At 36.8% G+C, this 22,572-nt stretch overlaps 1 protein-coding gene across 1 annotated transcript in view; it reads left to right on the top strand.

Moving 5' to 3' along the window:
- Nucleotides 1–22,572, top strand: part of LOC100349442 (uncharacterized) — a 459,397-nt gene that overhangs the window by 317,018 nt on the left and 119,807 nt on the right. Inside the window, exons 15-16 of the mRNA XM_051827387.2 lie at nucleotides 580–662; nucleotides 2,779–2,824. Coding sequence (XP_051683347.2) covers nucleotides 580–662; nucleotides 2,779–2,824 — 129 coding nt within the window. The remainder of the gene's footprint in view (nucleotides 1–579; nucleotides 663–2,778; nucleotides 2,825–22,572) is intronic.

Genomic DNA, 22,572 nt, shown 5'->3' with positions numbered 1-22,572 from the left:
CTGAAGAAGAAGATAGTATAATCTTAAATAATTTAATATAACCAGAGTCTTATAGAAATGGAGTTATATGGGCATTTCTGGTGATAAATATCTTAACATGTACCAATCAAATATGTCCTTCTTTTTGCTCCAAAATTATCTTAAATTAGCACCTCTAATAATTGCTTCAAAAATTAAACAGAAGACATGCTTTGATTTCTAATTATCTTGAATATTTGAGAAAGCTTACAAGTAAATCTTAGTTCAAGAGAGGCTAACATTACAATAAAATACCTTCAGAAAGAGGTTGGCTAAAGTAGCTAAAAGTTGTTGAAATTTCATTTTAAACTGCCCTCCCAGTGCATCACTTTTTTCCTAATCATATAACCATAGGAATACATTAAGAAATTCAATTTTTTGCCTTTATGTTCATTGAACTTAATCTTAGTTATGATTTACCTTTAGGTAGGTAAATATACTTTCCACATGTTCCAAATAATCAAGGCAATGTCCTACCAGGTAGCTTATTAAATATTTTATACATAAAGAAATAGTTTTTCCATTCTTAGCATTTTAGAAGTGTGCTATGTTTTCTTACAGTGGAAGATTTGTTCTCTAGGGGTTTTTCATCTAAGATCTGACAAAACCACCTGCTTTCCAGAGAGTCAGGCTACATGCTCAAGGTCTGTTAATTGTTTTAACTACTTTGGTACTACCTGCATACCAAACCTACCCACAAAGTCTTTTATATATCAGTTTGATTATATTTCTTGGTAATACTAGAATGCTTCCATGGTCTTCTATTGCTGGATTCATTGGTAGATATGATAGATTCTTCAAAGTGCTCAGTTGAGATAGAGTGAAATAAATTGGATTTCCCTTTTGGGATGAGTTAATTAAAGACCTCAAATAGAATATAACTAAGTAAATGTGTATTGAACAAGTCAAAAAGCTTCTGCCCACAATGTGACCTGTCTATTGCTCTCTGAAAAATTTGAGAGAAAACAATTGTTGATCTGATAAAAGATCAGTGTCTCCAATTGAATGTGGGCATCTCCCTTTATCTGTACCACGTGTGGTTTCCAAATTGAGCCAAACACTAATCTACAAAGATCCCAGTAAGCAATCCAAAAGAGAAACAGTTACCCTAAGTTTAGTGACCATCATTTTTACTGCCCCTGCTGTAGAAAATTTGCTCCACTGGTTTTCTTTCTTTAGGAATTTCAAGATCATGTATTTTCCATGACAACTCAAGGCTCTTCAGCCCAGCCACCACAATTTTAGTAACAGGATGAATGATATATCATATATAGCAGGTAGAGAAAATCAGACCACATAAGCTTAAGTTCAGAAATTCATAGAGACTAACTCAGGGAAATTTTAGTATTGTCATTCAGTAAACTATACATAATTGACTGAATAGGGATTTTCTTTCCCCAGGGAGCATTTCACTAGAATTTTAAGGTCCAGAAACTTTTGCTGCATTGACACAAATATGGAAATTGTACATTCTATAGCTGTACAATCTATATTTTTGCAATGGTTGTCAGGTTTGAAATAACCTTAGGCATCTGTATCCAAATATATACCATTTTATATGCTTACAGGGACAAGTAGTAGACTACATTTTTCAAAATTATTGTTTGGTTTTGAATGTAGGGGTGTCAAACAAAATAAGTGTGAAATTATTAAAAACATATGATAAAGTTTATGACTCTTATGAATCATGTCAACCAAACCCTTCTAAAGATACCTGGATTAACTGAGATGTTTATTGGATAGGGAATGTTGATACAATGCAGTAGAATTCCTCAGTTAAATGAATCATGAGGATAAGAATGTAGCAGTAATAAAAGAGTAAGTTTCAGGTGAAGGCAATTTGAATAGTGTTATATAGGGAAAGAAGGAAATTATGGAATAGTAAGTATGACTACTGTAATATTTATTTTTTACACATCATTGAATCTCAATATGTTCTGACCCACATAAGTCCATTTGTAACATAAGTATTTTTCCTATACATTGTTTTTAATTTCATGATCTGCCCCATCTCATCACTTCACACGCACACACACACACACACACACACAGAGTTGCAGAATCAGAGTTTTTGAAGTTGCAAATACCAAAAATATAGTAAGAATTGTTGTTCACTGCTTTCTCCTTTCTTTCCTACCCTGAGGTCACTCTTTGTACCCAGTCTTCATATTCCATTCAGAAAGTAATCAAGCCGTTCTGAGCCAACTTAATACTTCATGGTGACTTTGAAAGTGTAGCCTCTTAGTATACTCCTATGACCCCCTTTTTTACCCTCTTACAGAGAGACTACACAGAGTAGGCTTTTTATGATCATGCAGCCATAAAGTGATAAAGAATCAGAGTCTATAACTAAATATTTAAAATAATTATATATATTAAAATAACATGAACTATAGGGGTCAAGTATATTAAATATTCTATAAGAGTATTTCAAAAAATTCATAGAAATGGGATTACAAAGATAGTGTGAATTTTCTATAAATCTTCTGAAGACGCCTGGTATTAATCTAATATTAGTATCACCTATTTTACAAAATGAGCATTACTGTGATTTCATCTTAGTATTTTAGAAAGTAATGTTATCCCTGTGATTATAAGATATTCATGGTAGTTTTTTGGGCAAGAGTTAGAAGATTTCAAGGGTCATTAAATCCACTATTTTCTACAAAATAATTCTTTTAAAGTACTCTAAGGTCAAAAACAAATTTTTGCTTTCATTGCCACTTTTAACTCCCTAGTTTCTTTTTTATCCTATTGCAGCTCAACCTCCAGACAGGTAGCAGAGAAAACCTTGGCCCTTGATTTATGAAAAGAATACCTTGAGATGGAAAAGACAAAGGCACAATCAAGAAGTCTTGAGGATATGAGCAAATAACTTTGAAAATTGCAGAGATTCTTGAGCAATGTTTATTATATGTTCGTTCACCTGTTCCCTCCCCATTATATAGCAATGCCTTCATTATCTGTTTGGGCCACCAATGTTACTTCAAACTATAATGTGAAAATTACCCCCCCATGCATTTGATTTGTTAATGGAAGACTCTGAAATTAGGAAAAGACATACTGTAGCCCTATCAATCATATAAAAGCAATTTTGTGTTGTTAATGACTAAAAATGCAGTCAGATTTTTTCAACAAGAAATTCTTTTCATCTTTTATTTCTCTGGCTCAACAAGAAGATGCTTTTGATTTAATGGTGACCACTACAGAATTAATATCACTCATATGTCCCAGTTTTACTGTTAATGTTGTTGGTTATTCTCTTATGAGCATGGTACTCAAAATTAAAATAGTTGAGATTCATCAGTCTTGTGTAGTGTGTGCTTAACTTGCTATTTTTCCCATTCAACCTTGTTAACTTTGAGAACTGCTAACATATATCTGCCCTTTACTTACAAGTTTTATGGATGAATGGGTTTGTTTTAAGGAAGCTGCCTTTGAAGCTGCAAGGATTAAATTTAACAAATGGTATAGTTTTTTTTGTATTTTTTTAAAGATTGATTTATTTGAGTTACACAGAAAGAGAAGGAGAAGTGGGGGGAGAGAGAGAGTTCTTCCATCCGCTGGTTCACTCCCCAGTTGGCCACAACGGCCAGAGCTGCGCCAGTCTGAAGCCAGGAGACAAGAGCTTCTTCTGGGTCTCCCACGAAGGTGCAGGGGTTCAAGGACTTGGGCCATCTTCTACTGCTTTCCCAGGCTGTAGCAGAGAGCTGGACAGGAAGTGGAGCAGCCGGGACTCCAACCGGCACCCATATGGAATGCGGGCACTGCAGGCGATTGCTTTACCTGCTATCCCAAAGCTCAGGCCCCTCCATAAATTTCTAAGTACCCTCATACACATTTCAATAATTTCCCTCTTATCTACACTAGTCAAGGAAGCAGCAGGGAAGTGGTGCCACTTCATCAATTTGTTATCATTTTCAAATTGACCCTTATGGACTGCATTGTGAAAATGGATCTGGGCTATTTACATATTTTTTCTTTTGTCAGCTGGCACTCAGAAGCTTTGTCATCAGCAGGCACTAGAAAGACAGTGTGGGAAGAAAGGTTTTTGCTTCCTTCTTCTGCCATGCTTACTAGGTAGGCTGCTCCTGCGATTGTAGTTCTCTCCAAGCACAGTCTCTGAAGTCCTAGGCTGCTTCCCCTGGCACCCTCCCTCTGGTGGTTTTGTGGTGGGGTGCCTCTGGTGAGATATCTCACTGTGAACATCTTTGTCACACAATCCTAGAGGGCAGATTCCAAGGGGTGGGTGTCTACTAAGCTCCATAGGGCAGAGTTCTGGTAATTTCCCAAGTTTGGCATTTCAACAAGTTCTGCCTGCAAGGCATTACAGCGTTATTCTTGCTATTGCATAAGTCTCTGCTGGCTCTGTCCTCAGTCTGGATCTTAACACTGGGTGGGAAGTGTGGATAGAGGTTGTTCTCTCAGTTCTAAAGATAACGACTATCATATCTATATTAGATACTAGATACGCGATTCCTACATTCTTTAGAGTTTTCTCTACTCCAATTTCATCTTTTTTAAAGTTTTCTTTAATAAATATAAATTTCGAAAGTACAACTTTTGGATTAACTGGCTTTCCCCCCATAACCTCCCTCCCACCCACAACCATCCCATCTCCCGCTCCCTCTCCCATCCCATTCTTTATCAAGATTCATTTTCAATTATCTTTACATACAGAAGCAATTTCATCTTATTATTAATAATTTTTACCCTAAATGTTGTCCAGTGGGTTAGACTGCTGATTGCAATGCTGGCATCCCGTGTTGGAGTGCTAGTTTGAGACCCAGTTACTCCACCTCTGAATCAGCTTCCTGCTACTTTGCCTGGGAAGGCAGAAGATGGTCCAAGTACTTGAACCCCTTGTCACCCACGTGGGGAGACCACGATGGAGTTCTTGGCTCCTGATTTTGCCTTGGCTCAGACCTGGCTGCTACAGCCATTTGGGGAGTGAACCAGCAGATGGAAGATATCTTCTCTCTCATCTGCCTTTCAAAAAATAAACGTCTTTAAAAATAAATAAATAGATCTAAACACCCCAGCTGATCTTTGATTTTTTTTAAAAAAGATTTTATTTATTTGAGAGATAAAGTTACAGAGAGAGAGAGAGAGAGAGGTCTTCCATTTGCTGGTTCACTCATCAAATGCCCGCAATGGCTGGGGCTGGGCTGATCTGAAGCCAGGAGCCAGGAGCCAGAAGCCAGGAGCCAGGAGCTTTTTTCCGGTCTCCCATGTGAGTGGAGGGACCCAAGCACTTTGGCCATCTTTGCTGCTTTTCCCAGGCCATCAGCTGGGAGCTGGATTGGAAGAGGAGCAGCAGGGACTTGAACTGATGTCCATATGGGATGGTGCTGCAGGCGGAGGCTTAGCCTGCTGCGCCACAGCGCTGGCCTTGATTTTTGTTTTTTAAATAATAGATCAGTGCCACATAAATTTTGAAATAGGATATGGATATATTCTCATATAACTTTTACAACACTTGATGTGAACTCAGGACAGTATTATTTATTATTCACATTTTATGGGTGAGGAATAAGGGTCACAGAGTGTGTTTTGAAATCATATTATTTTTTAAAGATTTATTTATTTATTTGAAAGTGAGAGAGAGAGAGCACTTCCATTCAGTGGTCCACTCCCAAATGGTTGAAACTTGGACCAGTCCAAAGCCAAGAGCCTGTAAATGCCATCTGGGCCTTCCACAAATGTGGCAGGGGAACAAGTATTTGGACAATTTTCTGTTGCTTTCTGAGGTGCACTAGCAAGGAGGTGGATTGGAAGTGGAGCAGCCAGGACTTGAGCCAGTGTGCCTATGTGGGGTGCCTGCATCAAATGTGCCAGCCTCATTTGTCATTTTTATAATATGTAAAATGGAGATAACGTCTAACCTCCTCCTAGGCTCATTGTAAAGGCATAAATGAGGTAAAGCAGGTAAAGTGTTTAGTGCATAGCAATACCTAAAAATGTTAACTGTTACATTGACTATTACTCAGTCTTGTACTTGCCTAAACTGCTCGCAATGAGTTGTCCAGGTATTAATATTTTCAATATCTAATTTTTTCAGTTAATGGTATTTATTGTCAGGCACCATAGCATGACAACAAAAACTAAAACTTTCATCTCACAATTATCTCCTATGGTTTATTGCTTTCTGAGGAGGAAAAGTGGCCAGAGTGAGAACTAATCATCCCAGGCTAAGTTTATGGGTGCTTAACAGAATTGTAGATCCACTGTAGTTAATGGTGGAGTGAAGAAATCAAATTTCTAGCAATACAGCACTAAATTTAGAAGATGAATCTTCAGATTTGAATATTTCAAGGTATATAATACATTGCAACTTAAATGACTTGGAATTGATGAATACTTGGATCTGGAGCAAAGAAAAAAGTTTAGGATCACTCCAAGCTTTCTGACATAGGTAATGGCAGTTGTGCCTTTAGCCAAATTGAGGAATAGAAAACATGAAAAACTGAGCACGTAAGTAGTGATGGTAATAAAAATCTGTGATAAATTAAGGTGGAGATAGATTCCTGAGCAACAACAAGCCAGGCGATGATGTCCTAAAATCAAATATAAACTCTAATCTTTAATATACTCCAAATAAAGAAAAAGAACAAAACAGCACAATGTTAAAAATTCCTGGCCAGCGCCGCGGCTCAATAGGCTAATCCTCCACCTAGCGGCGCCGGCACACCGGGTTCTAGTCCCGGTCGGGGTGCCGGATTCTTTCCCGGTTGTCCCTCTTCCAGGCCAGCTCTCTGCTGTGGCCCAGGAAGGCAGTGGAGGATGGCCCAAGTGCTTGGGCCCTGCACCTGCATGGGAGACCAGGAGAAGCACCTGGCTCCTGCCTTCGGATCAGCGCGGTGCGCCAGTCGCAGCGCGCCAGCCATGGCGGCCATTGGAGGGTGAACCAACAGCAAAAGGAAGACCTTTCTGTCTCTCTTTCACTATCCACTCTGTCTGTCAAAAAAAAAAAATTCCTTGTATTATATGGAGTTAGTAGTTTCATGACTCATCATCTCATCATCACATTATTTGACCTTTCTAATGATCCTTTAAAGTCATCATCACAGATAAAAGTAGCTTGATTGTACATATAAAAAAAGAAAATCAAGACTCAAAAGAGCAAAATATGTTTTTCTGTTTTTTAAAAGATTATTTATTTGAAAAGCAGAGTTTACACACACAGAGAGGAAGTGATAGAGAGAGAGAGAGAGAGATCTTTCATTTGCTGGTTCACTCCCAATATGACCATAATAACTGGAGCTGTGCCAGTCTCCCAGAGGGGTGCAGGAGCCCAAGCACTTGGGCCATCTTCTGTTGCTTTCTCAGGCACATCAGCAGGGAACTGGATCAGAAGTGGAGTAGCCGGGATTCACACTGGTGCACTTATGGGATGCCAGTGTCGCAGGCTGCAGCTTTACCCGCTAGGCTACAATGCCAGCCCCACACAGTATGTTTTTCAAAGCTACAGATAATAATGGAAAAACCTAGAACCAGAACGCTTATATAGAGATGATGGGTTCTAGGAAGTATGGCTCAGACAAAATGCTCATTATATAAATTCCCCATCTCTTTGGTTTCCGGAACCCTGCCATTTTATTACTTTGCGTTAAGTCAGAACCTCAAGAAGTAACAAATTTTTACATAGAACAACTACTATATATATAATTTATATATAATTAACCACTGATTTATGAATCCTTTCTATATATTTATAAATTACCTAAAAAATAAATTCCTTTTTACTGAATGTGTTTCAACAGCAAGTTTCTACAAAAGGATATTTCCTCAAGTTTTTTTTAGCAAAAAAGCATATGCTTACTATATAGATTTCAAACAAGAAAACAGTCCATTGTGCAAAATAAATTCAAAGAGTTTTTATGACTTGATCTCATGGAAAGTGGTTTTTCTTTGAAATAAAGCAACAAGGTTCTCAATACCAAAGAAAAAACTATGCCCATGGTCCTAATAGTCTTCTTGGTATCTGTCATTTAATGTGTGATGACATTTTACTCAAACACTTCCACATAGTACCTGGCTTGAAGAACTCTGAACAAAGCTTGATATAATTTCTTTAATCAGTAAAAGTAAAGTGATATATAAAGTGATATATAAAGACACTTCAAAAAGTTCATGAAAAAATGAAATTAAAAGGTGAGTTTATTTCAACGCAAAAAGTTTTAAATCCATGCATCATTTTTCCATGGACATTTTGGAGACCTTCATACATATGTTTTCAAATTTTTGGCATGAGAAGTTAACTTTTTCATTCCGTTTTTGGCATGTCTTTGTGTTATGAACTATATGACTGCTTTGCCTCAGGTATATCCTTTCCAGGAGTCATGCCTATTAACCTTAACCAAACTTAAAAGAACATTATTCCATGGTCTTATGTATACGTGGAGGAACCTAATACTTAGTCTATTTGACAAAAGGCAAGATGAACGTCTTAAAACCAAAGAATATTACATCATATACATGGGACCAGGAGGGCTTATATTTGATTCTCAATTCTTTCATTTATTTGGGAAAATGTGTCCCAGCCTTAAATAATTTTCATCAAAATATGGACAAAAGTCTACAATCAGGCTACTGTAACTAATGAGAAAATGTGCATGAGGTTGCTTGCCAAGTGCTTTGCACATAATAGGATTTTAAAATGCTAGTTCCACTCAAATGCTAAACTCTATGCTGTTAATTATAAATATAATCATGATTTACAAATTATATCGGTATAGGCTATGTATTGAATTGAGATTTAATGTGAGTTTTAAGAAAATAAAATGAAGCACAGTGAAATAGCACAGGACTGAACGTCAGGCAACCTAGCTTCTGAACCACACTCCAGATTCTAAAATATAATAAATTCAGGACTTTGGGCAGGTCAGTTCACTTTTCTTCATCTCAGTACAGTGAGGGAGCTGGAATAAGTGAACTCAGAGGAGCCTTACAGTGCCCAGATTCTACAGTCTATACACTTACGGTTAAAGATGCCACCAGGCAGAGAACTTTGTCTTCCCACATCTTGGCAGAGGTTCAGGGAAAGGATAATTAGAACTGTAGGCAGAGAACAATGAAGTGGCAGTTCTGACTATAACAGAGGTTGTACTCACAAAAGAATATGTCTAATGAAATAATTGTTATAGTACAGCCAAATTGTCATTGACCATTCAGATTGTGGAGATTGGACTTGATCTAATTGACAGCAGAAGGTGGTGGTTGATTCTTGAGGAATGTCTAGTGAAAGCATGTTGTAAGGAAATTATTCCTGGAGGGTGATTTTTTTAAAATGTTCACATAAGAGCATTTTTTTTATTTAACAGATAGAGTTAGACAGTGAGAGAGAGAGAGAAAGGTCTTCCTTCTGTTGGTTCACCCCCCAAATGGCTGCTATGGCCGGCGCACTGAGCCGATCTGAATCCAGGAGCCAGGTGCTTCCTCCTGGTCTCCCATGCGGGTGCAGGGGCCCAAGCACGTGGGCCATCCTCCACTTCCCTCCCGGGCCACAGCAGGGGAAGGGACCGGCACCGGCGGGTCCTTCGCGTCGTGGCCAGGCCTCCTCCGATAGCGCCCCGATCCTGGCCACACCCTGCCTGGGCTGGCACAGAGTCGCGGGCGGGGCTTTGGAATGGGGCGTGGTGGCGCCAGAGCACACCGAACGCCACCCAAAGACTATCAGTTGAAGCTTCAAAATAATTTATCCACTAAAAGTTGTATTCTGTTTACCCTTCCCAAAATCTTTCAATATCACATGGATTTTTGTGCTTTGACATATTTTATCATGAAAGAACTAAATCTGATAGGTCAACCTTTTTCCTCATAAAGAACTATAGACCAACTTCAGATATTCATGATGGAACACATACAAATTGTGTGTGGTTTTGTCTGAGTCTATAAACTCGTAAACAAGAAAAATAACAGAACTATTTGTTAGACATTTTAAGTCATATTCAAGCTTCGGAATCAATCAATAGCATTTAACTGAGTTGACTTGAGTGATTTCTTGGTATTCAGCCTCATGTGAAGGAGGCAGCATTATGATTAAGAACACGGGCTCTGAAAATATAATGAGTTCAAACCCTGTTCTCTCTCATACTCTCTCTAGGACCTTAAGCAAATCTCTGCTGATTTGTGACTTAGTCTTCCAATCTTCACAAAATAAATATGATAGTACATACAGGAAATTTAGAACAGTGTCTGACACAGAAAAAAACTCCCAATAATTGTTAGCTATCCTGCTTAAGGTGAGAAGGGTAGTTACTGCCATGGTTTTTGCTAACCAAAGGAACTGTATACCTAAGTAGATGTGATATGCCTGAGTTATACAAATCCAGAGAATATATATTAACTACCAACATTTTTGGTATGAACATTATTAGAAGCATTGAGAGTCGAGAACAGATATAAATGTGGACTGGACTTTTCTCTAGATCTCATGACGGAAAGTATAACAGCCCTCGTGTATCGAGAGAGGAATGGAGTGGGAGTAGAGGGTACTGATGACCTCGATGGGGAAATAGCAAGGAAGGCACTGTGGCACTGTGGCGGGAATTAACATAACTTGTATTAAGGAGGCCTGATTGCATAAAAAAGGAAGATAATTCGTGAAATTTCCAAAGCAAAGGCAAAGATAAAGGTAGGATCAAATTATGGACAGTTCTAAATGCCAATCTAAGGAATTTATATTATAGTCCTTTAGTCATATTATGTAATATTTATTATTAATTAATATCATATTATGTTAAATTATTATGTGATATTCTATAATATTTTTCATATATCATTATCTTCATACTTTTTCTTATTCTTTTTCTTGAGGTATTGTTATACTCTGTGTTGTAGCTATTTATGTGTTTTATGTTCCTTACATGAGAATAAGCTCTTTGGTAGCAAAAACCATATTAATTTCATTTCTTATCTTTCTTTTTCTCTTACCCTGTTCTTACACACACCCACACCAACACACACACACACACACATAACTTACATACATTTCATAATACTGTCATGTATTATGTATTGAATATTATTGAGTGTATAAAAGAATGCATTGATGCACAAATGATCCAGCAGGTAGTCACTGAGTCTCCTACTCATAGGCTATGGCTTAATGCAAATGTTGCTTTAAAAACATTTATCTGGTGTTATTTTATGGTCTTGATAGGAGAGGTGAGTCTAAAGGCAAGCTAACAAGGAGATGACAGCTAGTAACTCCATGGTTGCTGTTTCAAACCCTACATTTTATTTTATTGCACACACTGAAAATGTGCAATTATGAAAAACAGATCTTAAAATTTTATTTATTTGACCTTTCATTGAGATAGAAAGAGGGATAGTTTGGACATTATATGATTTAGAATACTGATGAGTTAGATGAGAATCATTGGGCGCTTCATGAGATGCTGAAAATATTATGATAAAGATAAAAGCACAAAGAAGTGCCTTTCATGAAAAATATTGTCTTTGGGGTAGGTGTTGTCATGCAGCAGGTAAGCCACCAGTTTGGACACCTGCATTCCATATTGGAGTGCGGGTTTGAGCCCTGGCTTCTCTGTTTCAAGCCCAACTTCATGCTAATGCATCCTGGGAGGCAGCAGAGAATAGCTCAAATTCTTGGGTTCTTCCCAGCCACATGGTAGACCTAGAGGGAGTTCTGGTCTCGGGCCTGTCCCAGCCCTGGTTATTTCAGGCACTTTGGGTGTGAACCAGAAGATGAAAGACATCTTCCTTTATCAGTCTCTGTCTCTGTCTTCCTGCCTTTCAAGTAGATGAAAACTAAAATAAAAACTAACATATAAAGGGATAAAATAAAATACTATCCTTGACTTAGATAGTGGCCTGAAAAGTATTTTGTATGACAGCAGAGTAAGGCTAATTTCTCTTTTTCCACTAGGCTTAAAAAGACTAAAGGGTTTTTGTTTCCTCACCCAAGAAACCACCAGGTTCAATAGCTTCTGAAATTGCTTAATATGTTCTTAAATTCTTTATCTCAATTCATGAATAAAGATACAAAAATAATTATATGTTGCCCTCTCCCGCCATCGAAACTTTTAAAGAGTTCCCTGTGTTCTCTTCACTATCAACAGGGTTGTCAGGAAAAGGGAAACAGAGCCTTCTGGCACTGGGAACAAAACTTGGTTTCTCATATATCACCATCTGGTTCATTTCTTTCTTGACACATCTCTGTCATGACCCTACAAAAGGGTAGTGTACCTAGAAGCTGCACTGCAAGAGTCACCCTGAAATCACACTCCTTGATTCCAAAGAGGATTTTCCATGTACTTGTCAGCAGAAATTTATAAGACACTAAGAAGTGACCACACAGACCACACAAATCCATGGACTCCCCCAAGAATGTAGTCTCAAACAGTAAACCTAATCACTTGCAATGAGTGTTACATGGGCATGATCTCTCACATTTAGGGAAAACAACCAAAAGTCCAAGGTAAAATACTAATAATTTTGAGGACAAAAAATAACAAGAGATTGATATATAGATCATGTAAGTCTAAAGAGTGTGCTAAGCACTCATCTGATGATTTCCTAAAAATCGTCATAAAAACTACAGCTGTGAGATTAAGGATGCTCAAGCATCTACATAACTGCTATTCTTTTCAGGAATAGAGTTCAATAACATCTATTTCATTAAATGATGGGAGCAGATATGCATTGCTTATAGCAGTTACTATCAATATGCGGTGCATATTACATGGGGGACTTATTTCATCTAAGTCCACTCTCCCTTAGATTCTGATCTATCATGCCAACCCTCTAGAAATGCATAACATTGCCTGCACCCTCCCAAACTCTCATAATTGACTTAATGAGCCAGTACTACTATTAGAAGCTAATTATATTCATCTGATATGCGAGAACAAGAGGCAAAATTTGGGTACTACTGCTTCCCAGGCAAAGCTAATTAATGAAATACTTATTCCAAATGTATCTTGATTGAATTTTAAGGTAACCTATCTCTACCAAAATATTTCTGTTTGTATTCAATTTCTTGATCAAAATCTGGAACTGTGGAGAATGAGGAACTTTTTCATGCCTGTTTTTCTTTTACAAGTTCTTTTATGTTTATTTTTTATTTTACTTTAAGCAACCATCTCAAGAGTCTTAAGAATATATTGAACAAATTTGTTGTTTGTAGGAAAAATTGTTGTTTGTTCCTATCTCCAGTTTCATCCAATATTTCCATTGTAGCAATAAAAGTGAGTTTGCATCTTTACTCATTATAACTATGTGTTAAGCATAAGCAAACTAAATTTGAGATAAGACAAGACAATAATTTCAGGAAATCTCTTTAAACCAAGTGGAAAATTCTGGAGATATAACATGTGAATTTCAAAGTAAAAGCATATGTTGGCCCCATGCAACAGACTAATTAGGTCACAATAAAGAACATATTTGAAAACTAATCAAATAAGGAATAAAGCATATTGAAATATAGTCCATACTAGACTACTAAATTAACAGAAAACACTTTAGAGTTCATTTCCATGGAATTCTCTCTTCATCTTAGTGAACAAGAGATGTGACACATGAGTATAATCCCTTATATTCACAGATGAGCCCTTCCCTATGTTAAACAATTAGATTACCATGTGAATTTCAACATACCCTCACCTTAAAATTTAAAATACCAAGATGTTTTAATATTCTTCCTCCTTAAAAATCTTTTCTATTCGACACATATGGGAAGCACTCAAAATTTATTGCTGCTAACAATATCAAAATTCACATAGATGGCATTAAACAAAACCAACTACAGTGTCCAAAAGCACTTTTTGTTTCACAGGTAGTAGAAGAATGGGTAAAATGTACTTCGTATCTGTCTCTACACATCTACAAATACTAATTTTTAAGCAGGAAAGTGCATGGTTGTGGGTGTTTATGCGGGTGTCTATCATTCTGGTATAAGAAATGATGTCTATGTGATGCACATTCATATTAAAAATAAAGAAACATTCTGAAATGTCTTGTACGTGAAAAAGCAAAAATGTTCTTCAAATTTTGTGCCATGTTTTGGAAAGACTTATAACAATAATTTAAATTTTCACATTATACAACCCAAATCTTTATATTTAGTAATAAAGGCAGAAAGCTTCAAAATACTGTAAGACTGGTGACCGTAATTTTGAATCTTTCTGATATCTAATTTCTCTAAATAGAATTAGCTTCAGAATTCTACAAAAAGTCATTTTCTAGGGCTAACCTGTATCCAGAGCAAGCCCTGGGAAAGACTGTGAGGATTTTTTTTTAAGCAAGGCCACCAAACTCTTTTAAAACTTTTCTCTTAATTTCTGGATGTTATAATTCTCTGTTCTCTTCTAGGGAATCAATAAGCTACTCCAGTGGTTATTAAACTTTAGCATGCATCACAAACACCCAGAGAGCTTGATATTACAACAGATATTGCTGGGCTCTACTTACAGAGCTTCCGACTCAGTAGGCCTGCAGTGAGTCTCAGGAATTTGTATTTGTAAAAAAATTTCCCAAGCAATGTTGATGCTATTAGTCCAGAAACAACACTTTTAAGAATCACTGTTGCTCCTTACTATTAGCTTCCTCATTTTAAAAGCACTTTTACTATACTAAAGAGTACTTTTTTAAAAAGATGTATTTATTTACTTGAAAGGCAGAGTTACAGAGAGGCAGAAGCAGAGAGAGAGAGAGGTCTTCCATCCGCTGGTTCACTCCCCAATTGGACACAACGGCCAGACCTACCCCGATCTGAAGCCAGGAGCTAGGAACTTCCTCCAGGTCTCCCACACGGGTTCAGGAGCCCAAGGACTTGGGCCATCTTCTTTCCCAGGCCATAGCAGAGAGCTGGATGGGAAGAGGAGCAATCGGGACTCGAACTGGCACCCATATGGGATGCTGGCACTGCAGACTAGGGCTTTAACCCGCTGCGCCACAGCGCCAACCCCAAAGATTACTTTTAAAATAAAACTTAAAATACCATAGCAAGTTAGTAAAAACAATCACGTTGACCATGCCCCTCAAATCATACCCTGTGAGGTGTTGCTCTATTCTGCCTTCATATGAAGCTAACCAAAACTGAAATATGTATCTTGAAAGACAGAAAATAATGTCTGAAAACTATGGCCCCTTCTGAGTTCCTTTCACTGGGAGAATTAGAATTCCTGAGAGAGTTTAATATTTAAGTCATGTATCTTAAATAAAAATCAAAGGAGACACTGAAGATTCTGTAACACTTACTTTACCAAGAGCTCTAAAATTATTTTAAATTACAGAGAGAGGGGTGAGGGAGGGAGAAGAGTGAGGCAAACAGGGTTTATAGAAAAGACACTAAAAGTGGTACACAGGATGGATGGGACAGTTTGGGAGTTACCAAAATCAAGATGGAGGCTGCTGGACTGTAGTATACTGGATGAGTTGATGAGAGTCATGATCAGGATGACAATAGATTAAATTGTTTTTGTGATGAGAAAATACTTCAATAGGACAAATTAATCTAAATCTGAGTATGAAGGGAATGGGTTTATATGATCAGTGAAACTCTAAATACCACTTGATTTGGTTTATTATTTTGAGATTGAATAAGCATTATTGAGTCACTTAGCCAGCAGTAATGTAACAAATAAATATTACCTTACCAGCTAACCAGAGTTGTTGAACAGCATTATCTTACACCCTGGCAAAGAAAAAAAAATAGATATAGACTTGTCTTCAAGGAATTCAGCATCCAGTGAATACATCTGCATCTCAAATAAATGAAATATAAAACTTTCTCTTCCTTCAGCCTATCTCCAAGGTGGTCATCATCTCTTTTAATAAACCAAGGAGTGACTGATGAAAATCCATTTGACATTTCATCAGAGCCACCTTTTTCTGTGTCCCAGGTATACTATTAAAAATTAATTTGCTTCAGTAGTTTTAGCAGTAGAAATATATATATAATGTTGCTTATTAAACTTTTAATCAATTTATTTTTTTTAAAGATTTATTTATTTATTTGAAAGGCAGAGTTACAGAGAGGCAGAGGCCGAGGTCGGGGGAGAGAGGTCTTCCACCCTCTGGTTCACACCCCAATTGGCCACAATGGCCGGAGCTGAACCAATACTAAGCCAGAAGCTAGGAGCTTCTTCCAGGCCCCCCCATATGGGTGCAGGGGCTCAAGGACATGGGCCATATTCTTTTGCCTACCCAGGTCACAGCAGAGAGCTGAATTGGAAGTGGACCAGCTGGGTCATGAATCAGCACCCATATCGGATGCTAGCACTGCAGGCAGCAGCTTTGCCTGCTAAGCCACTGTGCTGGCCCCTAAACTTTTAACCAATTTCTTACTCAGTATAATTTAAGTATGAAGAAAGAAAAATAGAAAATGTCATGTATATGATATATAAGATGATTTGATTCTAATTGCACTCTGAGATTATCTAGTACTATGTGAAGTTCTCATTTTTCATGAGTTTTACCCCAAATAGGACAACATCAAGCAAAAGTCTAGTATTGTCAACTGTCAACTTATTTTCCACATTTTATTGATATATCTGTTCTAACTTTGTCGTTTAAAAAGTCTTTAAAATACTGGAAGTGGGTTAGTCTGTAAGAGAAGTCTATATCAGATGTACTGTTGATTTGGACATGTTAATGAAACCAATTCTGACTGAATTACTATCTCATTTGGCCTCACTGTATCTTCCAGGCCATATAGCCTAAAACCACTACCAAAATGTTTCCACAAGGGTGAAATGTTATGAGAAACCAGATTGTGAGACTAAATAGAAACCATGATCATTATTACTTTTTGCATCAGATTTACAATATTAAAACTATTTGCTAACAATGAGAAATTTTACAAGATTCCAGTATATTAAATAATATTAATTGAATATAAACTTGTGAAAAACAGTACTAAAAGCAAAAAAGCAGGAGGCTGTTCACATGTTAAAATTTGATTTCATAGATTATTACTTAACTTCCTTGTAAAGCATAGAAATTCCTAAATTTCCTAAATTCCTTGATTTACATTCTGAGTGTCTACAAATGAATTATTTTCTCATAATAATAATTATTACAATGTAGCAGATAGTTCCAAAAGATACCATCTTCCAAGTCAGAAGTTATGATTATTTTTGTATTAGTGTTTTCTGGCCTGGTGTTAGAAATCTCTGCTTTTTCCCCTATTCAAAGGCATTTGTGAAACATGTTATCCAGGACAGTAGGCATGAGGAGTAAATCTCAGATTGAGAAAGTCTAGGTATATTAATAATAAAAATACATTGATTATTGTCAGTTTATATGACTCTTAGCTACGAGGTATTGTTTAAATACCATAACAACCAGTGACACTTTGTTTTCCTAAAGAAGCCAAAAAGAATGTGTCTGCTGAAGAGGTAGAGAGGTAAATTATTTCAATTCTATCATGTTGGTCCACGCATTAGGAGAAATTGGAAGTAAACATTCATAGCTAAAATGTAGCCTGCATAGTGGATAATAATATTGATCATTAATTCAAAATGACCCTAAATTAACTTCTGAGTATATGGCAGGTATTATTTTTATCACTTTATAATTTATCACATTATAATTACAAAATTCTGCGCTGATAATGTTCTGAGATTCATTTGTGAAAAATCCCCATAATCCAAACATATGCTAAGAAAATGATAATATCTCATTTCAATTTTTGGAAAACCTCTAAGGGATTTAAACTCTTCTTTCAGTTTCATTGAAATCTTTTCTTCCTAGTTTTTTTTTTTTTAAGATCTATTAATTTATTTGAAAGCCAAAGTTACACAGAGGGAGGAGAGGCAGAGAGAGAGAGAGGTCTTCCATCTGATGGTTCACTCCCCAACTGGCTGCAACGGCCAGAGCTGTGCCCATCCGAAGCCAGGAGCTTCTTCCGGGTCTCCCACATGGGTGTAGGGGCCCAAGGACTTGGGCCATCACAGGCCATAGCAGAGAGCTGGATCGGAAGTGGAGCAGCCGGGACTAGAACTGGCACCCATATGGGATGCCGGCGCTTCAGGCCAGGGTGTTAACCCCCTGTGCCACAGCGCCGGCCCCTCTTTCTAGTTTCTGACACGAGCTAAATGCTGACAATGTCATCCTTTTCTTCAAAGCATCTGTATAAAAATTTAAATTAACAATAACTATACACATTTATGGGGTATGGTGCAACATTTCAATACATGCATACAATGTGCACTGATCAAGTCAAAGTAATCAACATTTCACACTCCTTGACATAACTTTATCACTGGAGCCTGGAGCTCCTCTCCTATTTACTAATAAACGATATACTAGATTATGGTTCTGTGTAATACTAGGAACTTGTTCCTTTTTTCTAACTCCTTTTTTTAGTACCCATTATTCAACCTGTCTCTTTCCCTTCTATTTCTACCAGTCTCTACTAACTGCTATTCTATGTTCACACTGAGTTTTTCATAGCTGCTATGTATGAGGGAGAACACATGGTATTTGTTGTTCTGTGTCTAATTTCACTGAACATTTTTTCCCTTCCTGAGCCAGAACCTGCATGCTGATGAGCAAATACCATGTAAAGGACCAGTAATGAAGAATAAGCTGTGTCAAAACAGAATTAAATTAACCTGCACACACCCCTATCAGATCAAATTACATGACAAATTGACCATATTTGAAAAGTAATTCTCTGTTTTATAGCACTTTAACATTTATAAATTACATCTTTAAATATAAAAAAAATTAAATCCTCATAATAAAGAAAATTTCACAGCTGATACCAAGACATGCTAAGTGCCTCTTGCCAGATAACAAGGCATGGAACCAGTTTTCAACTCAAGTCTTCCCTCTCTTAATCTGCTTCTGTCTCTGAAATGTTACTACTACATAGATCAGTAAATAAAGCAGGTCTAATGTGTATAGTCCATAGCAGCTTCAGCTCCAAGTCTGAGGTTGTAAAGATGTCGGCTGCCTGGTTTGTGAATATCCGCCAGTGTGCCAGCAGATACACTTGCAGTTTCTTCATAAGAAGTAGTAGAGGGCAGCAAGTGGGGATGACCTACCTTGTCTTTTGCACTTTACCCCACGTGCTTTGCCATTTGTTCACTTTTCTTTCTTGTTTTGGCTCATCGTCCATAGCTAATTCTAATTATTACTGAATTGGGCTATGAAATGAGAATTATCTTGGACTAAAATCAGTGAACTTGACTGAATGCACTTTTCAGCTTCTGATGGCTGACCTTAATAACTTCAAAATAAATAGGCAGATATGAATAAAAATCAGCTACCATTTATTGTGAAAAAATTATAAGACAATGAGGAAATATTCTAATTTAATTAAACAACTCAAATTCATGATACTGGACTCCTACACAAAACATTTTGACTCAACCTTAAGAAATTTTAATTCCTAGCTTGTCTAAAGCTGTTTTGTCTAAGGTGACTCTTTTCTTTTTTTAACTATTTTTTATTTTTATTAATAAAAAGACAACAGATTACATGTATTTCATAGGTATAATTCTAAGAATTATATTCTCTTTCCCTCCCTCAATTCCCCTCCATCTTCCCTTTCTTTTTCTTTAACTTTTGCAAAAGCATAATTTCAGTCCATTCTATAATCACAGGCTTAAAGCATCATTAACCATAATATTCAATAGGTAAAATGTAGAAAGACCACAATTGTATAGGAGTATAAACAAGGACTAACAACGATCAAACCTCAAGATGTCTGTTTCATGCTTATACATTTTTGTACTTGTATTTAGATTATACAGTACATTTACTTTTAGGTTTTTTTTTTTCTCAACAGGTCTCATGTTAATGTAATATTAATACAAAGAGAACATATTCAATGTAGTTTCTAGATACAATTCGAAGAATATAATGCTGCTTCCCTTTCTCCCTTCCTCACTCCGTCCTCTCTCTCTCTCTCTCTCTGTCTCTCTGTCTCTCTGTCTCTTACTTTCTTTTTTTTTGGGATAACATATTTTCAATTTACATTATAATCAAAGACTTAATACACCACTAAATAAAGAGTTCAACGTTCAACAAATAAAAAGACTATAATCCAGTGGGAATATATGTAAGGGCTATAAAAAGTAGTCAAGTATAAAGATGTCCATTTCACTCATTAACTGTAAATTTAAAAATAATCATAGATCGCTAAAACTGTAGTAGCACATCATTCTTAATCATTGATTTGACAGGTATAAAACAGACTTTCACAAAACTATATTTAAAGAAGTATTGACACACAGGCCTTTCTTCGTTTTCTTTTTTGTTTCTTTTTTTAATTTTAGCTCCCACATATAAGGGAGAACATGTGGTATTTTTCTTTCTGTGTCCAGCTTATTTCAGTCAACATTATGTTCTCCAGTGGTATTCATTTTCATACAAATGGCTGAATTTCATTTTTATAGATGCTTAATATTCCACTGTATGTATATATGCCATATTTTATACATTTTCTTTATATATTCATTTGATGATGAACACCTCCCTCGCTAACTCACATCCTCCATCTTTTCTTATTTTTCTTTAAATATTCATACTTTCAATTTTCTTTACAATCACAAGCTTAATCCTCCACTGAATAAAGAATCCCACAAGTAGTAAGTAGAAAAACCACTGTTCCTCAAGATCATAGACAAAGACAATAAAAAACAATCAAATCTCAAAATGACAATTTTGCTCATATACATTAAATTTTTTGTACTCTGTATATTAGTTACCACAAGTCAGGGAAAACATATGATATTAGTCTTTTTTGGGGAATAGTTTATTTCATTAAACAAAATGATCTCCAGCTGCATCCATTTGCTGCAAAAGACATGATTTCATTATTTTTTATGGCAGAGTAGTATTCCATCTTGTATATATACCGTTTTTTTGTTTTTTTAACTTTTATTTAGTAAATTTAAATTTCCAAAGTACGGTTTATGGATTACAATTGCTTCACCCCCCCCATAACTTCCCTCCCACTCGCACCCCTCCCATCTCCCGCTCCCTCTCCCGTTCCATTCACATCAAGATTCATTTCAATTATCTTTATATACAGAAGATCGATTTAGTATATATTAAGTAAAGATTTCATCAGTTTGCACCCACACAGAAACACAAAGTGTAAAATACTGTTTCAGTACTAGTTATAGCATTAATTCACATTGGACAACACATTAAGGACAGATCCCACATGAGGAATAAGTACACAGTGACTCCTGTTGTTGATTTAACGATTTGACACTCTTGTTTATGGCGTCAGTAATCACCCTAGGCTCTTGTCATGAGTTGCCTTTTGAGTTCCCCGAATTCGATCTTATTCAGACAGGGTCATAGTCAAAGTGGAAGTTCTCTCCACCCTTCAGAGAAAGGTACCACCTTCTTTGATGGCCCCATTCTTTCCACTGGGATTTCACTTGCAGAGATATTTCATTTAGGTTTTGTTTTTTGTTTTTTGTTTTTTGTTTTTTTTTTTTTGCCAGAGTGTCTTGGCTTTCCATGCCTAAAATACTCTCATGGGCTCTTCAGCCAGATCTGAATGCCATAAGGGCTGATTCTGAGGCCAGAGTGCTATTTAGGACATCTGCCATTCTATGTTCTATGAGTCTGCTGTGTATCCCACTTCCCATGTTGGATCATTCTCTCCCTTTTTTATTCTATCAGTTAGTATTAGCAGACACTAGTCTTGTTTGTGTGATCCCTTTGACTCTTAGACCTATCCGTGTGATCAACTGTGAACTGAAATTGATCACTTGGACTAGTGAGATGGCATTGGTACATGCAACCTTGAAGAGATTGTATTGGAATTCCCTGGCACATTTCTAACGCCACTATTTGGGGCAAGTCCAATTGAGCATGACCCAAATTGTGCATCTCCTCCCTCTCTTATTCCCACTCTTATATTTAACAGGGATCACTTTTCAGTTAACACCTAAGAATAATTGTGTGTTAATTACAGAGTTCAACCAATAGTACTAGAACAAAAAAAAAAATACTAAAAGGGATAAAGTACTAAATTGTAAATCAACAGGACAAGGGCTGATCAAATCACTGTTTCTTCAAGTGTCCATTTCACTTCAACAGGTTTCCCCTTTGGTGCTCATTTAGTTGTCGCCGATCAGGGAGAACATATGATATTTGTCCCTTTGGGACTGGCTTAATTCACTCAGCATAATGTTCTCCAGATTCGTACATTTTGTTGCAAATGACCGGATTTCATTGTTTTTGACTGCTGTATAGTATTCTATAGAGTACATGTCCCATAATTTCTTTATCCAGTCTACTGTTGATGGGCATTTGGGTTGGTTCCAGGTTTTAGCTATTGTGAATTGAGCTGCAATAAACATTAATGTACAGAGAGCTTTTTGTTTGCCAAATTAATTTCCTTTGGGTAAATTCCAAGGAATGGGGTGGCTGGGTTGTATGGTAGGGTTATATTCAGGTTTCTGAGGAATCTCCAGACTGACATCCATACTGGCTTAACCAGTTTGCATTCCCACCAACAGTGGGTTAGTGTCCCTTTTCCACCACATCCTCTCCAGCATCTGTTGTTGGTAAATTTCTGAATGTGAGCCATTCTAACTGGGGTGAGGTGAAACC

This window comes from Oryctolagus cuniculus, chromosome X (genome assembly GCF_964237555.1).
Source record: "Oryctolagus cuniculus chromosome X, mOryCun1.1, whole genome shotgun sequence".
In the NCBI taxonomy this organism is placed as follows: domain Eukaryota; kingdom Metazoa; phylum Chordata; class Mammalia; order Lagomorpha; family Leporidae; genus Oryctolagus; species Oryctolagus cuniculus.
Note: the sequence above shows the minus strand (reverse complement) of the source record. Positions and strands in the feature narration are given on the sequence as shown.